The sequence below is a fragment of the Pelophylax lessonae genome (assembly GCF_965119305.1).
Source record: "Pelophylax lessonae genome assembly, chromosome: 5".
In the NCBI taxonomy this organism is placed as follows: domain Eukaryota; kingdom Metazoa; phylum Chordata; class Amphibia; order Anura; family Ranidae; genus Pelophylax; species Pelophylax lessonae.
This window is the reverse complement of record NC_138772.1, coordinates 136,070,053-136,096,485: the sequence shown is the minus strand read 5'-3', so window position 1 is coordinate 136,096,485 and position 26,433 is coordinate 136,070,053. Positions and strand designations below refer to the sequence as shown.

Genomic DNA, 26,433 nt, shown 5'->3' with positions numbered 1-26,433 from the left:
AGGACGGGATCAGTAGTTCGATATCAGTTTTTGCAGATGACACAAAATTAGGCAGGGCAATAACTGCACAGCATGAAGCAGATATCCTACAGAATGACCTGGACAAAATAACAGAGTGGGCAACGACATGGCAAATGAGGTTTAATGTGGAGAAGTGTAAGGTTTTGCACTTGGCGACTAAAAACATAAAAGCACAATACACGTTAGGGGGGGAACCCTTGGGGGAATCAAAAATGGAGAAAGATCTGGGAGTCTTGGTTGATGATAGATTAGGCAATAGCATGCAATGCCAAGCGGCAGCTGCCAAAGCCAGCAGAATATTAGCATGCATAAAGAAAGGGATGTATTCCAGAGATAAGACTATAATCCTTCCACTTTATAAAACTCTGGTCCGACCACATCTGGAGTATTTTGTCCAGTTCTGGTCGCCAGTCCTCAGGAGGGATGTGTTGGAGCTGGAGAGAGTCCAGAGAAGGGCAACTAAACAGATTAGGGGATTGGAGGTCCTTAATTATGAAGAGCGTTTGCAATCGCTTGATTATTCTCCCTGGAGAAGAGACGCCTGAGGGGGGACATGATAGCAATTTATAAATATCTCAATGGGGATCTCGGCATAGAAAAACAGCTATTCAGTCGAAGGGTTTGCATGAGGACTCGAGGGCATACAATGCGATTAGAGGAGAAGCCTTTTAACCTCAGGCAACTTGGGGGGTTCTTTACTGTTAGGGCTACAAGATTGTGGAATTCTCTACCACAAGAGGTGGTTTCTGCGGGAAGTATGGTGGCTTTCAAAAGACTCTTAGACGTACATCTCAAGGATCAGAACATTCAGGGCTATGTGAGATGATTACAGCCACACACACCTACACAGGTTAAACTGGATGGACTATTGTCTTTATTCAACCTCACCTACTATGTAACTATGTAATGAGACCACTCCGGGTAATGCAGTCAGTGGAGGGGGTGCTCCAAACAAAATAAGGTGAAAGACACACCTTTCTCCTGCGCTCAGAAGACGAGGCTCCCCGGCTGCTGTTCCCACAAAGCTTTGCAAAAGGCGTCTCAGATGGCTATGGTCTTGCTGCCCTAAAGGACTGGGCCAGTCCAACAGTACTGCAAACAAAAAACACAAAAAAAGGGCGCATCGACCTAGCGCATTATCCTCAATAATGGTTTTTATTGTTGTAACATAGAAAAAATGGCTACTCACAAACACAGATTAAATCAATCATATCGGACTCAGAAACTTGAGTGTCAAAAGTAGTCCACACGAAAGTCCATTGTCCTATTAGGATGACGGCTGACGCGTTTCGAGGCCTACGCCTCTTCCTCAGAGCCAAGTCAATGCAGGTCGCTCCAGGTCGCCCCAAAGTAGTACAGGACCCTTTTTCTAAGTCGGAGCGACTTGTGTCGCTCCTATTAGAACGGGTCCTGTGCTAAGCTATGGCAGGTGACCCACCTGACAAGTCGCCCCAGTGTGAACCGGCTCTTAAAGTGGATGTAAACCCTCACACATACCCAGTGAAGTGAACAGCCTCAGAAGATGCACAGAGATGAAAAAAATCCTCCTACATAAGTTTTACTTATATATATTCTGTCTTCCCCTTTCCATATCCTTTCAAAAGTGCAGATCGTGTTAAAAATCGTTCTTCATCTGCCAGCAGTACATAGGGGTGGGTGCAGTGCTGTATCTTGGCCTAGGCCGACAAGGCCCAGGCCTAGGGTGGAACTTTGCAGGGAGGCAGCAAAAAAGCTGCACCCCACACAGAAAACAAAACAGCCTCCTCCTGGCTCCCGCATGAAAAGGGTCTTATGGGGCGAATTGGGCCAGAGGGCAGTGTCCAGGTGGCAAATCAGTCTGGCACCCCCATAAAGCGGTCACACTGCTACCCGCCGGTATGATAATACCGGCTGGTGAGGACATTCAAACAGACCACACTTAATACAACTGGCCCGAAGGCTGCCAATGCTAATAAGTGTGGCACTGCAGCCTAATGCTCCGCCTACTCTCCTCTGCCCCCAGGTATGGCAGGCATCATGTCAATAATATAATTCAATTTCTTTAAACATCCTTGTCCTTGAGCGAGCAAATTGAATTGCATCCTATACAATTAAGACTTTTAATTGTATATGATTGCAATAATATTTTGGGCCTGCTCACCTCATATGTGCTATCACAATATGTCACTGGGTTATTAAGATTACTCTTCTCTTATAAGATATTTAGACTTGTGTTTGCTTCCACTGGTTCTTTCATTTATTTGTATACTAACTATGGACTTCCTAGTCATTATACAAATAAGTGAAATAATCCTATGATTACAATCAGTTGAAGCAAACACAAGTCCAAATATCTTAAGACCCGGTTCACACTGATGCGAGTGCCGGGTTCGCATGTAATGTCGGAGCGCACTGCTCCGACATTACATGCGATCAGCTGTGCGGTGCGAGTTTAGCCATACAGTTTGTATGGCTAAATTCGCATCGCACCCGGTGCAAACACGCACAGGAGGCATTTTTGCAGCCGCATCAGGATCGGATCGCACAGCGGTTCACACTTGTGCGATCCCATCCTGTGCGAACTGCACGATCGCACTGCGATATGCGATCAAACTGGGGGTGTCGTTAAGATTACATTGACACCCCCAGCGGATCGCATATGGCAGTGTGAACTGCCGGGGGTGCGTGTGCGATGCGGGAAAAGGCTGCGAGTTCGCAGCCTTCCCGCATCGCATCAGTGTGAACCGGACCTAAAAGAAAGGAGTAATCTTACTAATCCAGTGACATAAGGCTGTACTAATGGGCACTGATAAGGCTGCACTGAAGGCCACTGATGAGGTGGCACTGATAAGCTGTTACTAGCCAGATCATCAGATAAAAATAGAAGAACGAAAGCCTAAAAATAAAACGAATGCAGCCGCCACATCTTAAAATTGGTAAGCTGCAAAATAAAAAATAAATGTTTACTTTTGAGTTTAATACCGCTTTAAAAAATAGCAGGGTCTTGGTGCCATCATACCTAATCTGAAATAAATATTGAGGCATTAGGTTTGACGCTATTCAATAATATGTATAATATGCCATAATATGAACCTTATTTAAAAGTGGTATGCAACCGTAACACTTTAACCTGGTTATCTATCAGGAAATCTTAATCCCGGCTGTTAGGTGTAAAGTATGGATGTAAATCTAGTGTTTATTCCTTGGAGTGAATTGTGGAACATTATTTAAAATAATGAATGGTTTTGATGTTTGGTAATGAATGTGTAAATCTCACCTACTGAATTATAAGTTCTCCCTGCCACTTACTTTATCCTAGACTTACTCTGGAGAATTTCAAGTGTTTATTGGCATTACTGTACCATATATTCTACAGACATTTAGTTATAAAATAGTTCCTTTCTTTTTTTTTTTTTTACATCCCCAGCGTTATTCATCTTAAAAAATACAAGGCAATGGCTAAAAACCAACTTCTGCCTGTGTACAGCAGTGCATAAAAAGTTTAAACAGCACTATCTGCTTTCTTTTTACTAAAAGTGGGCCCTTAAAAGTGTTACTAAACCCAAAATAGTAAAATCAGTGTGTATATGCAGTAAAGCATGCTTGTTATATTCCCTGTGGGACCTAAGGGGTTAATCCTTTGCCTTGTATATAAAGGCTGTTTAATAATAATAATAATATAATATAATAATAATAATTCAGGCAAACCTCTGTTGCAAGGGTGGACGGAAGGAGCCCCTTATCCTGATGGCAAGGTCCATGATGTGGCCAGTATGTATGGATGTATAGAGTATACTCTGGGAAGCACCTGCCTCATGTGCACAGTGGTCTTAATAGAGACCCCATTAATGCTAATATAGTATCATACGAGGAACGTGTCTGTTGCCTGTAATTTGGTTCCTATGATAAATTTGAGAGGATACTGAATGTGATTTTTCTTCCGAATCTGCATGGTTGCAGCTGCTTTATTTCACACCCCCCTATACATCCACCCACACTGATCTGCTCCTCAATGCATGTGTCCGCCAAGGTCTCTATCGCAGCTGGAAATATCGGTCTGCCTTGGTCTCTCTGGCCCTGAGGAAGCCCTGCTGCGAAACGCGTCGGATTTCTGGGGACCCTAGACCGTGCTATCTAGAGACCGTAACATCTATTGAGATACACTGTATCAGCATTCTCTATGGGAATTTATTTCTACACATGCGATTTTCTTTTATCTATTTTTCTTTTTATGTATTCATAATATTTTTATATATGTTTGTACAATAAGGAGAGTCATTTTTAATCTAATGGTGTGATAATTGTGATCATCCTCTCTCCATTCGCCCATACAAAGCCCCATCTCTTCCTTAGCCTTCTGTTGTACACTAATATGTAGGTGTTTGGGCTCAATATCACGGGAATTGTTTTTGCTGTTTAATAATGTCTCTCTGATCCTCTTCCTCTTTCACTGTCTCCTAAAAATGCCCTGATATTTACAGAGCCAGGGGATGGGCTGCACATGCTCAGTTTGGTGTGTATTGCTAGAGAGCTTTTTTTTTTTCTTTGGAGAGTGCATGTGATCAACCCAGGGCCAATCAGCGCTGTCCAGACATGTCCAGACAGAGGATCAGGGGAGAATGAAAACTCCTCCTACAAGCTTTACTAGGAACTAATATAAGTCACAAGGCTGCTATATACTGCTGATGAGAATAAGTATTTATCTGTTTATATTTACTCAAATATGTGCATTTCTGTGGGAGACCAGATATAGTGAATGCAGGTTCTGGGTTTAGTAATACTTTAATTGTGACTTCTCTGAGAATAACTGGTCCTCCCCATGAGACAAGTAACAAAAATATCTGCATTAGTATATACAAATAATTTTGCAGCACCCTCATTGTTAAAATTCTTTACTGTAAATCATGTTTTACACTAGCAAGGATGGACTAATGGTGCACAACCTGTGGCCCTTTGGTATTTACTGTGCTACCCTCAAGACTCCGCAGCTGAGAGTCAGTATTTTCTTTAGCTAGGTGCTCACTCAGGACCTGATCAGTATTTGTCCATTAGACATATTCCTAGACAATGGTACTGCGTTATGTGATTATTATTATTATTATACAGGATTTATATAGCGCCAACAGTTTACGCGGCACTTTACAATATAAAAGGGAGACAATACAGTTACAATACAATAAAATACAAGAGAGTTAAGAGGGCCCTAATCAGAACTAGGCAAAGTTTGTGAACACCTTTCTTTTCGCTCGCTAGGTACTGTTATACTGAGCAGATAGATAAATTACATTCTATAGTACCATATAGCACTATGAGAACTGCTGCCTAGTTCTACAGTATGTCTGCTACTAAAATGGCCTAGCTTATTTTTATGTTCTGTCTAATCCCTTTTACACTATATTTTCTTTTCTCGGATCTGCTATCTTACTGTGGGTAACATCAAATGTGGTCACAATACCTTTAAGGGTCTTTAAGGACCACAAATCATAACATTTTATGCACATTATGAAAAGTACCATATGAGCTCAGAATGTTCCACTGTATTATGTAAATGTGCAATCTATTCTATTCTTTTAAAGAATTTGTGTACTATATGTACTTTTAGCCCATTTGCCCATAGTGGGCTCCTGATGCCCTCCCCCCGGCATCCCTGACAGGTCACATACTCAAAAATGCAGAAAAAAACGCTGCGCTTAGGTAAGACAACAATAACTGCCAGGAGGGAGAGTTTTGATGCACAAACTCTAGAAACGTATATGGAAATAAAGTGCAGCGCTAAAAAAGTCAAATAACATGCATGACAAACCTAGCACATTTAGTGATAAACAGTGCTTTTTTTCTCCGAGAATAGGTGCAGGTACTCCCCTCTTCTGAGTCACCCCTTGTCTCCACCCCCTACCCACCACCCCCTACCCACCTCCCAGCGCTGTCCTTTGGTTCCACCCTCTACCCACCTCCCAGTACCCCCCCTTTTAGAGAATACAGAACCAATCAATAGGCCATTCAGCTCACCCCACTGACCCCAGCACCCCTTTGCCATTGCATACATTCAGACTGGAGGTGCCGGAACTGCGTTCCCCCACGTTCCCGCTGAAAAAAAGCCCTGGTGATAAATATACATGAAATAGTCCATGGTAAATAATCAATAAAAAATGTGCCCAAAAGGAAGAAAATAAATCTTCTTAATCCAGTATGTAAAACACCATCATGTGTTTAAAAAGTTCCTGTGTCAAAAGATTCCAACCAATAGAAGAGAACAAACGGCGTCCCCTGGTTCACGATTATGCTTGAAAACTTTCATAAATTGTAAGTGTGTTTTTAACCTTTTTTAATAAATATACTTGAACTTACTGCACTATGAGAGGCTTCTCTCTTTTCACCTGTACACGGGTACTATGAGTATATAGACATACAGGAACACCGTCATTGACAGGCTCTCCTGGATCCATCTCTTCATAAGTGGAAACTCCTATTTAATGCTGGCTTAGACTACTTGTAATGGGGGTTAACCACTTTAAGACCGGAAGGATTTGCCCCCTTCCTGCCCAGGCCCTATTTTACGATTCGGGACTGTTATTTTACCCAAAAAAAAAAAAATTGATGTCCTTTTTTTCCCACAAATAGAGCCTTCTTTTGGTGGTATTTGATCACCTGTGTGATTTTTATTTTTTGCGCTATTAACAAAAAATGGCGACAATTTTGGAAAAAAAAAAAATATTTATCACATTCTGCTATATGACATTCTCAAAAAAAAAAAAAAAATTAAAAATCTAAATTTTTTAACATTTTAGGCCAATTTGTTTTCTACTACATATTTTTGGTAAAAAAAAAAATCGCAATAACCGTATTTTGATTGGTTTGCGCAAAAGTTATCGCGTCTACTAACTACGGCAAAGATTTCAGTCATTTTTATTGTTTTATTTTTTTTACTAGAAATGGCGGTAATCTGCGATTTTGTGAGGGACTGCGACATTGCGGTGGACAGATCGGACCCCTGACTGATATTTTTGACACTTTTGGGGGGACCGGTGACATTACTACAGTAATCACTGCTAAAAATATGCACTGTTACTGTAATAATGACACTGGCAGGGAAGGGGGTTAACATTATGGGTGATCAAGGAGATAAATGTGAGCCTAGGGGAGTGATTCTAAGTAACTGTGGGGGGGGGCGGGGCTTCTGAAATGACCATAGAGACATGTGATCCTATATAGAAGGATCACAGGGGCTCTATGATCATTGCAGGGAGAAGAACAGCTGACCGTTCTTCTCTCTCAGGGGGAAACGATCGCAGGTGTCAGGGGGCAATCGGAGCCGCCTGACACATGCATCGGCTTCCCCGCTGAGAGCGAGCAACATATACCTACGTCGCTTTGCCCAGGAGCGGCTGCCTGCCGCAGTAAAACTGCGGTGGGCGGTCGGTAACTGGTTAATACCGTCTGGTGAGTGAGATGCACATATGAATATTGGTAGAGAGGAGACCACGGGTGACTCGTCAGTTTCGGGTGTTTGGAGGATAACAATGATGGTACTGTGTTTTTCATGAATTGATTCAAATTGGGACTTTATGCACTTTATTTCACTTTGTCACTTTATTCATTTGCACTGAAAGCGTGGTCAATTTTTTGTTTGTTTCAAGAAGAGAACTAATGCCCGGTGTAAGTATGTACACTGCAGCTCCTTACCAGTTTGCAATGGCCCCTGTGTGAACAGATAGGTCTAAAAGCACTTATCTAGACAGAATGGTCATATCCAGTGTTTAACAACCTCCAGCAGATAGAAGTGGAAACATATCCCCCTCTTAAGTCAAAAACAATATGCAAGAGACACTTCCATAGTGTAAAACCCCTTAACAAAGTTTATTATAAAAGTATAGATAGGAAGAACACTCACAATTAAATAAACTCAACAAATGCACCCAGATATCAGCAGTGGCGTTCCCATGAGTTGTTGCGATCCAGACATCAGGACATACTCACTTTTCCCTATACTGCCAAGATCTTCTCCCTGTGTCCTGATCATTGCCACATGTCCTGTTCTTGCAGTTTCTTGTTGCTGGGCCTTGCTCCCATCATGCACCCTCACCATTATCTCTATTTATATACCAAAAGAAATGTTATAGTCCTCTGGGAGTACAACAGACAGTTTTTTAAGAAGAGGCTGAGCCAGCCACATAGCAAACATTTTGACATAGTGAGAACTTTAGAGATGCCAGGGTTGGGCATCAAGGGGCACAGTAAGTTTACAAAAAGTGCATTTACCTTTTAAACTGGTCTATCCCCACTTTAGTTATTTATGCTAACCTACTTTCTCATCAAGCTTTTTTTGTGTTTTTTTCTTGACCATTTTACCCTACATAATAAACTATTAGAATGTGGAAGCCTTTTCAAGTCCCATTTCATGCTCAAGTAAGTTTTATAAATGACGCACAACAGTAGCCATCACAGGGTGAGATAAAGCAGGTTGGGAGTACTCTGCTCTTTAGATTCTTCTGTTAGATAAACTCTCTGGAAGTTCAGGTTCAGTCATTTATCTCTATGCAGCAATGAGTAATGCTACATAGAATACTACACACAAACGTGAATATTTACATGAACAAAGTCATGAAGAACAGTAATCCAGAGCAACCAATCCCATTAGGATTGGTATTTAGAGTAAAAAGGAAATAAAATATTAGTAAATTGTTGTTTTTAGTAATGCACACTATGTAACTTGTTGTTAAGGTCCATGCTGTTGATTCCATATGTCATGTCGTTGCTTTTCATAATTTTCATTTGAAATGATATCAAATATTTAATGTATGTGACAGATGGATTTTCTGTATGCATTTTTGCATCTATCTATCTATCTATCTATCTATCTATCTATCTATCTATCTATCTATCTATCTATCTATCTATCTATCTATCTATCTATCTATCTATCTATCTATCTATCTATCTATCTATCTATCTATCTATCTATCTATCTATCTATCTATCTATCTATCTATCTATCTATCTATCTATCTATCTATCTATCTATCTATCTATCTATCTATCTATCGTCACCAGCTTGTGTGTCCATTTGGCTGTGTGGACGGTGTGCATGGAATAATAAGTTAATTTGTTAAGGAGTTCCACATTGCAGCTGAGAGGCATGTAAATACAAGCTGCTTATTTAAAGAATCTTCCAGACTTTCAGTATAATTTCCATGGAAACCAGCTAATGAAAAACACCACAACCATCTGTGCATTTTGATAGATATTTTCTTTTCTATGGTAGAGCTGTACTTTTATGCTCACTTGTTCATATTTATGTGTTTATACATATACAAATGCACACACACACATACAGCCATACACATGACATTTCATGTTGCACTTTCCATCTTATTTTGTTAATAAAATACAGTGGGATTACAGAATATATTGTGTAGCGCTTAAAAACAAAATTAGTTCTTATAGTACAAACACATGCATGATCAATAAAATTGTGCAAAAATATGTAGATGTGAATTCACCAAAAAGTGTCCATATATGTACTTCACATAAATAAAAGTTCATAAAGGTGAAGTTATGCTCCAATCTACGACCACCGAAAAAGTGTCCAAAGACTCCAGAAAGCAGTGCTCCCCTCTGTGCTCACAGACTGCTTACCAGATTCAAATAATTACCAAACTTTATTATATGGCATTAAAAAGGTTAATGGCTCCAATACAGGGCCGGATTAAGAGCATCATGGGCCTGGTGCTGAATATTTTGGTGGGCCTTTTTATGGAAATAAATAAAATAAAAAAACAAATGATTTTTTGCTAAGGAAGTGAGAGTGGGTACCTGTAAAATCTAGGTATCCACTTCCTCAAAAAAAAGGACATGCCAAATGTGGCATATCAGGGGGTCAGGAGGCCTTAAAGCAGAAGTTCTACTTTTGGGTGGAACTCCACTTTAAACAGAATCTTAGTCACTATATACACTGCACACTCATGCCAACGTCATTGTACCCACATAATACTCATTATTATTGTGCCATAAGGGAGAAGATGGGAGAGACAGGGAGGAGGAAGGGAGGGGGGTGGGGGAGATGTAAACCCTAATAAAAGGACATTTCAAATCCTGTGTATCAAACAATAATGCAATATAGAAAATATTACTCCACCCAAAACTGAAGTTCTGTATATCTCTGATATTATGTGCAATACTATTCCCACTAATAGTAAAAGGCCGCCAGTCTCTGGGTTTAAAGTTTAACCAAAGAGAGAGCTTTTATTTTATTTATTTTTTTGGATATAGTAAGGAGGGGTTAGCCTGGGTTCACACTACTGCGATACGGGAGCCACCGCCATTCCTGTGCGGGTTCCCGCATCGCATCTCCCCACAGGCAGTTCACATTCCGCTCTGCGAACAGCAGCCGGTGTCAAAACAAAGGTAATGACACCCCCAGATTGGTTTGCAGATCGAATTTGGACAGGAATTGGATCGCATGGGATCCAATTCCAGTGTGGGGAAAAAAAGGTTCCTGCAGCATTTTCTTGGGAATGCAATGGAAGTTTAGCCATACAAAATGTATGGCTGAATTTGCATTGCATAGACATCCCATGTGATCTGCATAGCAATGTGGTGCAAATCGCATGCGATGTCTGTGTTTGCAATAGTCTGAAACAAGGCTCATACCCATCAGCTTTTTTTCCAATCTGTGTCCCATAGCCAAACAGGAAGTAAGAGAAAATCCCTCCAAAGTAAGGGAATCCCTGGTTGTCACCAGAACTTGTGTCACCATTGGATGATTTCCCCTCTATTCCTGCTCTGGGGACACCCAAAATATAGGGTTTTCATTTACTTCCACATGTGATGATAACAGTAAACAGGACAAATAGAGTCAAAAAGAAAGGGTAAATCTCCCTAACAGGGCCATAGGCAGTTATGGAAACCTGACAGAGGATCTAATCCCTCTCCACTCTATCAACAAACTAGAAAAAAAAATTGCATTTAGTTATACTTTACCAATGTCTTAAAATGTTCTGTGAAGTGCTCCGCTTAAGTGTAGAAACTCACTCTGCACTCCACCTTATTTCAATTCCTTTTTTTAGGTATTGCATGTGTAGAAAATAAGATGAGAGCACATTGAATACCTAAAGAGAGCGACAGAAATAAGGTGGAGTTCAAAGTGAACCATACTATTATCTGCAGGAATTGGCATTTGGGGGGTAAAACATGCAGTGAAGAGGTATGATATCACCTCCTCACTGCCGGTCACTTTTCAGTTTAGTGACAGTGCCAGCTGCAAGTGTGTACAAGCCTTTGGGTTCACACTAGTGCAGTTTGGCCGCAATGTTTGTGTATCCGAAGTTTCCTGCGTTTTACCTGCAGTTTTAGCTGCGATCCTATTGATTTCTATTAGGTTGCAAGTTTTTGCTGCTTTTTCTTTTTTCTTAAAGTGTACCAAAGATGTAGCATGCAGGAATTTTGCTGCACTTTCAGAAAATACAGAAAAAACATGCAACTTAATAGGAATCAATAAGACTGTGGCTTTAACGCAGGAAAACTGCAGATACACAAGCAATGGGACAAACCATAGCAAACCAGTGTGAACCCACTTAAACGCACAAAGCACTGAGCATTACCATAGGCTGATGACACAATTCTAAACACTTTGGCTGCAATTTTAACAGCTAAAGCTGGAGAAAAAGTTAAAAAAGAGGGGGAGGGAGAGAAAAAAGGAGGCAGGAGGAAGAGTCCAGTCACTGAGCTTACATATGGATGGTTCCTGGAGGCTTATCACTCACACATATCTTATTCATGTTGTATGGCTGCTCTGTGTATAAATTCCTGCCCACACGGCTCCTTCACTTCACTGTACAGACTGGTGTGTGTGCGGGCACAGAGGGAGAGGGGCGGGAGAAGGCAGAGCCAATCCAACCTCTCTCCTCTTCCATTTGTGCAGGGGGAACTGTGCTCTGTGACACTGTAATATTCACACTGAGCCAACCCAGGTGCAGCCAGCCACCCCTACATTTACAAACAGCTTCTCCTGTCCCATAGACGTTTATGGACAGGAGAAATCAGGCTCATGCTGCTGGCTGGATGGGCCTATCTTAAGGGAGGGGGCCTGGTGCTTCAGCTCCAATAGCCCCTATGTTAATCCGGCCCTGCTCCAATAGACCATATGCATTCAAACCGGAAATCTCTCGGCATCACACAGCCCCACAGCAGATCTCATAAGTCCACCACATAATTATAATGGAAAAGAAAGCAACTTCCATTGGACAACATTTAATAAAAAATGTATTATGAAAACAAAATGTGCCATTACAAAGGCATGTAATGTAATTGTCTCTGCAAATAGTCCTGTATGGCAACCACCATCAGACCCCTGACCAGAAGTTGTGCGTGGTAACGTCATGTCCGTAGGCCCCATCCAGCAAATTTTGCCACAGACAGCATCATCAGGGGACTGGCCACTGATGATGCAGTCTACAGCCAAACAATACTAGGTGATCACCTTACTAACCAATCTATGACTGCTGCTCCTCTCTGCCAATCGCTTCACTGGCTTCCCCTACCCCACAATATAAAAGTCAAAATACTAACCACAACATGCAAGGCCATCCAAAACATGACCTCCAGCTATATCACCAACCTCATCTGCAGATATCGTCCCAAATTGTCCTCTCTGCTCTTTCCAAGACCTCCTGCTCTCTGGCTCCCTTGTTACTATCTCCCATGCTTGCCTCCAGGACTTCTTCAGAACCTCTCCCATCCTTTGGAACTCCCTGCCCCAGTATATTCAGTCAGCCCCTACCCTGTCCGCCTTTAGGTGATTCCTTAAAACTCACTTATTCAGGGAAGCCTACCCCACCTAAGAACTGTACCTGAGTCACCTCCATCTGATCATCCCCTGCACCTAGTACATTTTGTACCACCTCCCCCTCCCTTAAGATTGTAAGATCCATGAGCAGGGCCCTCCTATTCCTTCTATATTGAATTGTTTTGTAATTGTACTGTCCTCCCTCTACATTGTAAAGCGCTGTGTAAACTGTTGGCACTATATAAAGCCTGCATAATAATAATAATGTGACCAACCACATCAGATCACTTGACAATTTTGCACAATGAATGGCTTCCATTCATGCCGTTCATTGTGTACTATTGTGTTGATCCCTGTGATTGGTCACAGTGATCACATGGTACAGACAGGGCCAATCACAGGCTATCTGTACCATGTGATTAGCTGTGGCCAAATACAGCTAATCACAATAGTAAACACTGAATGAATGAATATCATTCTGAAAACCACAGTTGCATATATCAGTGAAATTCACTCCTGATCACCTCCCCAGAGAAGCACAGTCTTACTTAAGTATTGCTCTGGTCGCAGTATGTAAAAACAAAATAAATTATAAATAACAATGTAATAAAGAAAAAAAGAAAAAAAATGATTATTATTATTATTATTTTTTTAACATATTGTCATCAGCTAGTGTCCCTGATCAACATCACTTATATGATGATGCTGTACTGCACTGTGTGGGAAGTGGCCCCTTAAACCTGTCTTTGAAGTAAAGCAGGGGCAGGGCAACTGTCCAGTTCTGGTTCTGGTGCACAGTATTGTAGCAGTGGCGGCCGGTGCTTTGGGGGGCGCAGGGGCGCCGCCCCCCATCCATGCGTCCAGCCCCCTAATCTGCATGCGCTGGACGCATGGAGCTCAATGGGTTTTTTTTTTTAAACCACCTGATTAGAGCCAGAGGCTCTAATAGGCTTCAGCAAAGGGTGGACCCGGGGCGCAGAGCAGTGCGCCCCGAGCCCACCCCTTGTGTGGCAATAGCGAATAAAAATTCGCTATTGTCACACGGATCCTCCTCCTGGCCAATCAGGAAGTGGGTCTGACACCCACTTTCTGATTGGCCGCAAGGCAAACCCCATGCCATTGGCCAAGGAGGAGGCGGGAGGACACGAGGAGACGCCGGGGGACTGAGGAGAAGCTGCCGCCGCTGCTGCAGCAGGTAAGTGCACTGGTCTCGGGGGGGGGCCACACTACACTACACTGCATTGAAGGGGGCAAGCACGCTGGTCTCTGCATTGAAGGGGGCATGCACGCTGGTCTCTGCATTGAAGGGGGCACGCACGCTAGTCTCTGCATTGAAGGGGGCACGCACGCTGGTCTCTGCATTGAAAGGGGGCACGCACGCTGGTCTCTGCATTGAAGGGGGCATGCACGCTGGTCTCTGCATTGAAGGGGGCATGCACGCTGGTCTCTGCATTGAAGGGGGCATGCACGCTGGCCTCTGCATTGAAGGGGGCATGCATGCTGGTCTCTGCATTGAAGGGGGCACTCACGCTGGTCTCTGCATTGAAGGGGCCCGCACGCTGGTCTCTCCATTGAAGGAGGCACTCTGGTCTCTGCATTGAAAGGGGGCATGATGGTCTCTGCATTGAAGGGGGCACACTGGTCTCTGCATTGAAAGGGGGCACGCACGATGGTCTCTGCATTGAAGGGGGCACGCTGGTCTCTGCATTGAAAGGGGGCACGCACGATGGTCTTTGCATTGAAAGGGGGCACGCACGATGGTCTCTGCATTGAAGGGGGCACGCTGGTCACTGCATTGAAAGGGGGCACACTGGTCACTGCATTGAAGGGGGCACGCTGTAACACTGCTATTCAGAAATCCCCACAATAATTGGACCAACTCCAGTGTTTTACCATGACTAATATTTTCTTGCAGTTTCCTCAAGTGACCCCCATGACTTCAAACATGCTCATACTCCACTGGGCCAGGCTTCCACATAGCCACAGTCATAGTCCTGTGTCAATGAATGTCCCATCTTCTGACATGATCAAACAGCTGGGAATGCCAGACACATATTTTTTATTTTTTAATTATTGCTATTATACAGTATTTATATAGCACCAACAGTTTGCGCAGCACTTTACAATATAAAGAAAGATAATAAAGTTACAATACAATACCATACAAAACAGTTAAGAGGGCCCTGCTCATAAGAGTTTAAAATCTAATAGGGTGGGGCCAGTGGTACAAAATGTTATAACTGTGGGGTATGGACTGATCGAAGTGATAACATTTCAGTTAGCTGGAGGTGTGATAGGCTTCCCTGAAGAGATGAATCTTTAGGGATCGCCTCAAGGCCTCCAGAGTAGGAGATAGCCAGACAGACTGAGGTAGAGAGGATGGGAGAAGCTCTGGAGAAGTCCTGGAGATGAGCATTGGAGGAGGAGATAAGGGAGCTTGAGAGGAGTGAGTCTTAAGAGGAGTGAAAGGACAGTTTGGGTAACATTTGGAGACAAGATTGATGATGTAGCTTAGGGCATATTTGTGGATTGCTTTGTATGTTGCTGCTAGTATTTTAAATTTGATTCACTGGGCAATCGGAAGCCAGTGGAGGGATTGAAAGAGAAAGATGGTGGACACTGAGTGTTTAGTATGGTATATGAGTCTGGCAACAGCACTCATAATAGACTGAAGAGGGGATAGCCTATAGAGAGGTCAACTTATGAGAAGGGAGTTGCAATAGTCAAGGTGGGAGATAACACCTTCATATTTGAGATTCTTTGGAAAGGAAGAAAAGTGGCAGCTGGTTGCTATAGACTAGCCAGTTTTCTTCTTCTCAGCATGTACAGCTTTCCTCTTTTGTACCACATGGATTGGCTCCTACAGCAACGTGCAGTAACTCCTCCCACCTTCTTTTTAGTCACATTGTTTTTTTTACTAATGAAGGTGCCAGACGTTCCCACACCAGCTCACATGGTTAGTCTTGTAGAGCTTAATTCCAACCCTCTGAAATTCAGCAAAAGTGACTGTTGATCTTTCTGAAAAAAAAAAAAAAAAAAATTGCCAAGTTGCCCAGCAGTCTTGTACCAGTCTTCTTTACTTCTTTAAGGCAGTCACAAACACAGAGTCTTCCATACTGCCAAGACAAAATTTCCTGCACTTGTGGCTGGTTGGGTGATCACAGCAGAGAACTGGCCAGGGCCAATTTTGGGCACCCAAAATATAGCACCACCTTTTCACTGGGCTGTTGAGAAGGACTCCCAAGTGGCTCAATGGGGATAATATTTCAACGTTCACGGCTGAATTCTAGACTTATTGTGGGGTGAAAGAAATTGGGTGCAAGTCTTTTTAGTATGTTAAAAGGGCCTATTTAACTCTATAAGCTCCAGAGGAAGGTGTCTTGAATTCTTTTTTAGTGCTTGAATTATAGTATATAGTAAAATATCGTCGCTAAAAGTGCAGGTAACCCCTTTCTTTGTCGTTCCAATGATCCAGCAAAATAAGCAAGAAAGAATTGTATCCAAAAACGGGTCTTGGTCCCTCACTAAAAACAGTTAAGCCAGTTTTCAGAAAGTTAAAGCCAATGTACAGCAGCCATGGTGCTCCTGCTATAATCTAGCTATTGAAATACTACAGAGTTGTTATTTGCAGTGGTTATGTTGTTATCTAACCCAAAGCATGAAAAATGGACAAATTGCAGAATGCAAGTCCTTAGATGAGGTGGCTGCATTTGTTTCCTTTTCAGTGGCTTTTTCCCTTTATTTTTACCTGGTAATCCAGCCAGTAACACATCTGCTATACTAGGGTGACAACAATCACTTAATGTGCTGTATGGAGAAGCAGGGATGTCACCCTTTAACAGAAAGTTTTTTAGGACTACAGAACACCCCTATACCCTTAATTTCTTTAACAAAGGGGGAAGTGTTCTGTAGTTCATGGAGGTAACCTAAGCAGGGATAATATGACTCTTTGAAGCTTCAGTGCAACAGAAGCACTGTCTTGTTTAACTATAAAGTACAGTTAAGTGGGGTACACACTAGTAGAAAATCTGCCGAAAATTCCCGTCCGAGGTAAAATCATATGATTTTTGGCTTTCAGCAGCCGATGCCAACATTTTCAACGAAAAAAAACGGAAGGACAAACACCAAAATTTTTATCGTCCATCCCCAGACGACCAATTTTCATTTAATGTGTATGCAGTACGTCCGCGAAAAATTGGATACGAAAGACCGCGCATGATCTGTAGTTGCTGACGACCCGGAAGTCTAGGAACAAATGTCCCAAAAAAAAAAAATCAGACGAGAAATTCCGTAAACATAATGCACTGTCAACTAAAAACGGTTATGACCGCTGAGCATGAGAGAGAAAAATCGGAGGATATTTCGTCCGATTTTTGTTGAGTGTGTACGAGCCTTTACATAATACATAACTTATAAAATGCTTTGACAGTGTGCACGTTTGAATGCATATACCTGGAAGTCACAGGAGGAAGAATAAGACAGCTTTAATCCATTGTCATGTGCCTGCTTGTGTCTTGTGTTTTTTAAGGCATGTGACTTGCTCTCATCATTATCTACATCCCATTGTTTTTAAGTGACCAGAGATGTGCCTCCTTGAAGCAACATGAAAAAAAGTTAGTGGATTCCATTTGTGAAAGCTGTCAATCTCACTGACAATTTTCCAAGAGAGGCCAAAGAGTGATGGGATAGAGGAAATCAGTTAATCTGTCACTATGAGAGTAAAAGATTAAGTCACATTGGCAGGTTGTTGTGAAAATGTTTGTGTAGCAGCTGTTTGTCCATGTACCTGTTGTGTTGCCTACTTCCCCTCTATTGTATAGATTGATGCGGAGGAAGCCAAGTATTGAACTCCTCAAACAACGGTAAACAACTTGGAATTATTTTGTGAGTGTTAGAGTGTTATTCCAGTTCACTTATTTTGACATTTGCATTTCCCCAGCTTGCGTTATTTATGTCTGACATGATAGTATCACACATTTCCAATTATGAACAAAAATTGTAACTTGTATAATCAAACAATCTCTATTTCAGAGGAAAACGAAAGTCAACCGATTGTAACTGAGATCCAGAAACCTCTCAAGGCACCCATAAGCCAGACTCCTCCAAACAGTGCCTCAGGTAATTACTATGTTGTGTTAATTTGTCTGTGTTATTTATTCACATCTCGAAAAGTTGTCTGTTTTGGGCTAGATGTTCAGTGGCAGCTAAGCTACTTAGAACCATTTAGGATGCAGGAAACACACTTGAGAAGGATTTCTAAAGTAAGCCAGTTTATACTAGGCATTCCTTCCTGAATTACTTTGTAATGACTCAATTAGCTTTCATTTCTGCACAAAGGAGATTTAGTTGCATAAATTAGCTTATCATCATTGAGGAAGTGTCACAGCTAAAGGACAGTTTATAGATACAACATGCAGTTGCTGTCACACCTATGAGAATGTAATATAGACATCTGTGTATACTTTGTGCTTGAACAGAACAGACTTCTGCCATTCAAAGGCTTACAGGGGACAACAAGTAACCCAGGGGACTGGCAATGTAGACATCTGTGAAAAGGTCAACTTGACACAGGCTCTGACAATCGACCTGCAGGTCTGTCTTCTTTGATAAAAATCAGATAAACCTAAGACCACTAATTGATCTGCAGCCTGTTTAAATGTTGGCCATGCATATCTTCATTGAATATGATTATAGCAGAGAACAATCGAATTAGAGAAAAGAGAAGCCCGACTCCTTGTACAGCCATAGCATGGAAATGAGAAGAACAAACACCTAGACATAGAGGACCGCAACAGAAGTCTACCGTATTTTCCAGGCTGCCCAAAGTCTTCGGCTAATGTACCTAGACAAAAAATATATTTTTAATAAAAGAGCCTGTCACACTCAAACTATAATAGAACAGTTTGCCTAAAAACTTGGATAATTCCCCAGAGCCATAGGAACAGTGTTGTAGAGTTCACAAGTTTGAAAGCTTGAAGTCTGTCCTAGCGGGGTAATTCCTATAATAAAATATTTTGTCTCCAATGACACCCTCCGTGGCTGTTATGGGAATGAAAATGTATCCTACCTTATGGCCCATAGTTCTCCATTGTTGACATTTATGGAATCAACAGCATAAGGATCTGTACCCTTGTTCTGCTTCCCAAATGTCCATACTGGAGAGGTGGGGCTTTTCTTACAAGTAAATCTTATTATTGGACACAAAGGTGACATTTAAAGTGTTGCCTAAGGGCCATTCTGCATAATGATGAACACAGAAAAATGTGTCATTGATGCCTAGCAATATAATGGTATTGTGCATTGGAAAACAATTGGATCATACTGTATATACAGTATCTCACAAAAGTGAGTACACCCCTCACATTTTTGTAAATGTTTTATTATATCTTTTCATGTGACAACACTGAAGAAATGACACTTTGCTACAATGTAAAGTAGTGAGTGTGCAGCTTGTATAACAGTGTAAATTTGCTGTCCCCTCAAAATAACTCAACACACAGTCATTAATATCTAAACCGCTGTCAACAAAAGTAAGTACACCCCTAATTGAAAATGTCCAAACTGGGGCCAAAGTGTCAATATTTTGTGTGGCCACCATTATTTCCCAGCACTGCCTTAACCGTCTTGGGCATAGAGTTCACCAGAGATTCATAGGTTACCACTGGAGTCCTCTTCCACTCCTCCATGATGACATCACAGAGCTGGTGGAGGTTAGAGACCTTATGCTCCGCCACCTTCCATTTAATAGGGTTTAAGTTTAGAGACATGCTTGGCCAGTCCATCACCATTACCCTCAGCTTCTTTAGCAAGGCAGTGGTCATCTTAGAAGTGTGTTTGGGGTCATTATCATGTTGGAATATTGCCCTGCGGCCCAGTCCCCGAAGGGAGGGGATCATGCTCTGCTTCAGTATGTCACAGTACATATTGGCATTCATGGTTCCCTCAATGAACTGTAGCTCCCCAGTGCCGACAGCACTCATGCAGCCCCAGACCATGACATTCCCACCACCTTGCTTGACTGTAGGCAAGACACATTTGTCTCTGTACTCCTCATCTGGTTGCAACCACACACGCTTGACACCATCTTAACCAAATAAGTTTATCTTGGTCTCATCAGACCACAGGACATGGTTCCAGTAATCCATGTCCTTAATCTGCTTCAGCAAACTGTTTGCAGGCTTTCTTGTGCATCATTTTTAGAAGAGGCTTCCTTCTGGGATGACAGTCATGCAGACCAATTTGATGCAGTATGGGGCGTATGGTCTGAGCACTGACAGGCTGACCCCCCACCCTTTCAACCATTGCAGCAATGCTGGCAGCACTTATACGTCTATTTCCCAAAGACAACCTCTGGAAATGACGCTGAGCACATGCACTCAACTTCTTTGGTGGACCATGGCGAGGCCTGTGCTGAGTGGAACCTGTCCTGTTAAACCGCTGTATGGTCTTGGCCACCGTGCTGCAGCTCAGTTTCAGGGTCTTGGCAATCTTCTTATAGCCTAGGCCATCTTTATGTAGAGCAACTACTCTTTTTTAAGATCCTCAGAGAGTTCCTTGCCATGAGGTGTCATGTTGATCTTCTAGTGACCAGTATGAGAGAGTGAGAGCGATAACACCAAATTTACCACACCTGCTCCCCATTCGCACCTAAAACATTGTAACACTAACGAGTCACATGACACGGGGGAGCGAAAATGGTTGATTAGGCATTTTCACTTAGGGGTGTACTCACTTTTGTTGCCAGTGGTTTAGACATCAATGGCTGTGTGTTGAGTTATTTTGAGGGGGACAGCCAATTTACACTGTTATGCAAGCTGTGCACTCACTACTTTACATTGTAGCAAAGTATCATTTCTTCAGTGTTATCACATGAAAAATATTTAAAAAAAATGTGAGGGTTGTACTCCCTTTTGTTAGATACTGTAAATTATCATATTGCGATGAGGTATTTGTGAGAGATTTTAAATGCTTTTAAAAAACAGTTTGGGGGTCAGTTTTATTTCATTTTTTTCAAGTTTTCAAAATTTTAAGCCAGCCATACATGGATTCAACTGGTTGAGCAGGGACCAGGTGAATTTCAATCAATGTATGGGCTAGCTGGTTGTGCACAAGTCGATATATCAAGGCAGCTTGTCAGGTTTTTCCCACCGGTTATAGCCAGCAGCACTAATGATTGCATTCTGCTGGCAGGCTCCCCGTTGTCAGAATACAATAGCACAACGGGAGTGATTCCCCCATCCACGTCGAATGTGTGGATGGAAGAATCGGACCATTTTTTTTTCAACCCACTGGTTGAACAGTTGAATGAATGTATGCCTTACTCTCTCTTTCAGTTACTCAAGCTGACCATATACTAGCAGAATTTTGTCTGTTTAAAGAACATTTGTTCAATTTTCTAATTGTTAGTGGGGTCAAAATGACATTCATTTTCGACTGATGATGATGATAATGAGAAAATTTGCAGGCACAGGATGGAATATTGTTCTCGAACAAACGACTTTCTAACAGCGTTTGTGGTTTTCATTTGGAGAGGTCTATTTGTTCCAAAATCGAAGCAAATGAAAATGTAAAGTACTTTCAATAGACATTTATCATGTCATTGAATGCGCAGAGAATGTTTGTACAACGGTTGGTACGAATGTTCTTTCCAAAATTTACAAGTGTATATCCAGCTTTATACTGTATATGTTGTGTTTTACCTGTATCAGAGGATTTTATTCTGTTTGCCCACTCTTGTGATTTACACCCTCCTCCCCTAATGCAGTTAGGAGAGACTTCTAAAGCATAGGTTGTGTGTGACTCAAGAAGCTTCAAAACTGAAAGAGGAAAAAGTAGTGTCATTTGTCTTGTTCTACTTTGTTGGAAAGGGGTGTGAATCGCAGTGAACAAAGAACAGCCAATACTTTGCAAGAAAACCTATTCTTACTTGGACATTTCAGCTGTGTCCAGTGGTTTTCTTGGGGTTGGGGAATCATGGTAACCTAAGCTAATGCAAAATTAGGTTCTGCTGGAGGGAAGCATATTTAAGTTTAAATAAACCAGATAATGCATGACACCGGTACTGAAGACGATGTACTTCTTATCAGGACTTAGCACCTCTGCACAGCATAAGCATAGTGGTCCTATCTTAACTGTGTCCTGAAAGGAAATGTAGTCTGGGTCGCCCTGTCAGCTGTACGTGCCATATACATCACCCCTCTCCTCCTGTCAGGAGCAGGGTGGACATGGAGACCATGATCAGGAAGTCCCTTTCCGTTCTCTTCCTAGTATGACATGTGGACAGGAAACAAAGGGCTGATTTCATGGTCCACACAGGAAAGCAGAAACAGGTTGCTGTAAGTGTTTAGGTTTGCAGTGTGCTTTTCAGAAAGGAAGTAAGCACATCATACTGTTCAGTATTTCATCACTGCAGGATACTTAGATAATTGTATAAAAATTGTGTGAAAATCTACAACACTTGAAAATTGTTTTACTTTCTTTTCTTGTGCTAGTCAGAAAGAAGATAACCATCTAACTCCCTCTGTAAGAAGTAGCAGTTCTTGTACCCTATTTCAATGCCATTTTCTTCTTTTTTCTATAGTTATAAATACCAGACAATGAATACTCTTAGTGCTAATTTCACTTCAATGCTTTCTTTTGCAATGTTTTACTGCAATCAATTTATATTTTGCCTTCCATGGATCAACCCCTTTCCTCAACATCCTAATGATATTTTTATAAATGAAATAAACCTTTTTACTTTCGTTATATACCTTTTAGACCCATTGATGTCACCACAGGGATTCTGTGCTTCTCTCTGCAATGTAGGCAGATCATGGCTGATGGGAGTGGACTGCAATGTGTTGTACATAGCTTCCTGAAAACATCACATTCAGTATTCCTTATCAGCCTGGAGCCCTGATGCAAACAATGGGTTGGCTCTTGGGAGGAATTATACAAATAGCAAAATGCCTTGATAGGTGGATGTAGGAGTGGGCTTACCTAGGCAGGCATTCACATGCAGATCGCTCTAGGTTTACGTCCACATGTATGTTGAATCTCCATATATAAAAGAATTTAAATAAGATGAATTTTTTTTTTCGTAAGCCCGTGGTGGGTGAACACACTCAGACTAGCACCCGATGCATCAAAAAGTGCACACACGCAAACGTGGGAAACACAAAAAGTGCACAGGGTGTGCGAAATTATCCACCTCTGAAGAGGATGGACCCTGACCTTGATCCCCCAGGGCGCAAGACTCCTGACAGGGACTGAGGTACTTACATGGTCTGCCCGGCCGAAACAGCCCACCCCAAGTACTAGGTGGGGCTCTCCCGAAGGGAGACCCCATGAGAGAGGGCGAACTAAGCCAGAAGGTCATATCCCCCCCCCTCCCAAGACTTTCAAGGTAGGCCCGAGGACCCACACCCTACTCATCATGTGAAAAAAAGGTGAAAGTGAAGTGACGCATAGCAAAGAAAACAGCACACAAACAAAAAGGTGGGGAAAGTGCTTAGTGCCATAGTGAAATACCATGGCAGGCCTTCTGGCCAGGAATAAAAAAATTCCACTGGTCCCGGCCAAAAGGCCGTCCCAAGAGGCAGGTGCGAAAAAAGTGTGTAGTGCAGTGACCAAGGTGCCAAAATACTCAAGATGAGCTGCCCTACACCTGTGAGATTAAGGCACCCCTAGGCTGCCACCCTAGGGGCACATAGACCATGGGCTTTTTATTTTTTTTGTCCCGGCCCCTGGCCAGACCAGTGCAGCCCACCCCTACCAGGAGGCATCAGAACTTAGACGGCTTAGGGAGAGTGTACCCTCAACTGGGGACAAACTCAACCCAGGAGGAAGACCCTCCCACCACCATCAGCATTCCTTACCAATTACATCCAGGAGCAGTACTAACTGGCGGTGGGAGGACCGGCTTTCTCGCTCGCTTCAAACTGATAGGGGCAGATCCCATTCAAATCAGGAGGCAATGGACCCTCCCAGCTTTCTCTGACAGGACTTACTTCCCAGCCCCCAGTTACGCCCAGGCGCTCCGGTTCCTTTCGGTCCCTGCCGATACTAACCTTCCAGGTCCATACCAACTGATAAGAACAGATACTACACTTGATCTTAGCCAAAAGGTATTCATATTCATATTTAAATAAGATGAATTTTTTTTTTTTTTTTTTAAAGCCCGTAGCGTGTGCAACACACTCAAAAGACTCCACCCGGTGCATAAAAAAGTGCACACACACACACAAGGTGAGAACACAAAAAAGCACAGGGTGTGCGAAATCGTATGGTCTTACCTCCGAAGAGGTAGGACCCGAAACCTCAATCCCCCGGGGCGCAAGACTCCTGACAGGGATTTAAGGTACTTGTGGTCAGTCGGCCGAAACCATAAGATGAATAGAAAAGGTGATCCAGGACCAGAAAGGCTAGGGATCAAATGGTAAGGCTCTATCTGACTTCCTGCAGCTTCTAATGTACCATATAAGAAGCTCACAGTGTGCAGTGAAATCACAGTAAACAATTTCAGTACAGGAGAAATCATTGTACAGCTGTGCAAAATTGAAAGTAAGTATGGAGGTTAGCTATAATATCCCTTAATGAATATTCTACCAGAGTTCCATGTTTTCCCATCTTTCCCAGGCATAATAATCAGGGTCTCACACTTCCTGTTTGACATTCCATTTATCTTTTTTTTTTATTTAATTTATGACCCAGGGAGACAAGGACGGGAGCACTTCTGGGGGGTTCTTGATGCTGGAGTCATTGAGAAACAAAAGAGGATCACGTTTGTGACCTCTTATTATAGCAGAAGCCTACAAGGTTGATTTACCAAAGGCATATAGGCTGTGTACATTACAAAGTGTAATTGCACTCTGCAAGTGCATTTGCTCCAGAGCTTAGTAAATTAGGTAAAGCCTCTTTTTGCAAAGAATACCCAATCACTTTCAAGGAAAATAAGAATAAATGCATTTTTGTTTGCACATGCATGGATGTTGGAAGTCAGTAGGGCGTCTGCCCATTTACTAAGCTCTGGGGCAACTGCGCAAAAGCGCACCATCTATTTGCCTTCAGTAAATCAACCCTTATGTGTTACAAACTGCTATTAAAAGAGAAGTGTGGGTTTCCAAAAAAAAAAAAAAAAAGTTTATACTCATTTAGATGGATGGATTTATCCTATGCTGCATCTGTCCCCCACTGCCTGTGCATTGAGCTGAGCGTTTAAACACTGTTGATTGCTCAGTTCTCCCCTCCACTCTGAGCAGGGAAAGGGTGACTGTCAGTCACCGGCTCTCTGCTCTGCCCCTCCTGCGTTCACTGGAGCTCTTGGCTGTGCAGGGGGAAAGAGCAGCTGGCTCAGTCTCCCAGTAACTCGCTGAGAGGCTGTGCTTGCTGACGGTCCAGGCATCTGGGTTAATCCCAACTGGAAAGTTGGGATCATTTCAGCACCTGGACCGGTTAAGTGATATCAGCTGACAGCAGACTTTAGCCCATTGTCAGCTAAAACTGGGTCACAGGAGATCAGAATGAACTGCACTCCTGTGATCCATAGGGGAAGTAGGGCCAAAAAAGCTTTAATAGGACTGGCTATGTTTTTTCATCAGCCAGCTGGTTGATCAAAAAAACAAACAAACCGAATGTGTGGATGGGGGAATCCCCCCACTGCACTACTATATTCTGCCAGCGGGTCTCCTTCGCTGTAATCTGTAATCCAATAGTCAGACTTGTGCTGACATGCCCCATGCACAGCTCTTCACTAGAAAGATCAGTGTACTGCTGTTTCGCTGCCTCCTGCTGACACGCCATCCTGCAGTCTCCACCGCCAACTCTCTAAACTCATTATGCAGCGGAGAACAGAGGACATGTGAACACTTATTAAAAAAAAATAAAAAATACAGAGGAAAATATATTAATGATATATATATATATATATATATATATATATAGATAGATAGATAGATAGATAGATAGATAGATAGATAGATAGATAGATAGATAGATAGATAGATATAGATATATATATATATATATACTGCTCAAAAAATTAAAGGAACACTTTTTAATCAGAGCATAGCATCAAGTCAATTAAACTCCTGGGATATTGATCTGGTCAGTTAAATAGCAGAGGTGGTTGTTAATCAGTGTCAGCTGCTTTGGTGTTAATGACATTAAAAACAGGTGCACTAGATGGGCAACAATGAGAGGACTTCCAAAACAGGAGTTGTTCTACAGGTGGGGGACACTGACTTTTTTTTCCCTACTCATCTTTCCTAACTGTTTTTCACTAGTTTTGCATTTGACTAGGGTCAGTGTCACTACTGGTAGCATGAGATGATACCTGAACCCTATAGAGGTTGCACAGGCAGTCCAACTCCTCCAGGATGGCACATCAATACGTGCCATTGTCAGAAGGTTTGCTGTGTCTCCCAGCACAGTCTCAAGAGCATGGAGGAGATTCCAGGAAACACGCAGATACTCTAGGGGAGCTGGACAGGGCCATAGAAGGTCCTTAACCCATCAGCAGGACTGGTATCTGCTCCTTTGTGCAAGGAGGAACAGGATGAGCAGCACTGCCAGAGCCCCCAAAATGACCTTTAGCAGGCCACTGATGTGAATGTCTCTAACCAAACAATTAGAAACAGGCTTCATGAGGGTGGCCTGAGGTCCCGGCA

General features: G+C 42.4%; 1 protein-coding gene across 1 annotated transcript in view; it reads left to right on the top strand.

Moving 5' to 3' along the window:
* The window catches only part of SKAP2 (src kinase associated phosphoprotein 2), a 385,859-nt gene that overhangs the window by 281,202 nt on the left and 78,224 nt on the right, over positions 1 to 26,433 (top strand). The window contains exon 10 of the mRNA XM_082259466.1: positions 17,816 to 17,902. Within this exon, the coding sequence (XP_082115592.1) occupies positions 17,816 to 17,902 (87 nt within the window). The remainder of the gene's footprint in view (positions 1 to 17,815; positions 17,903 to 26,433) is intronic.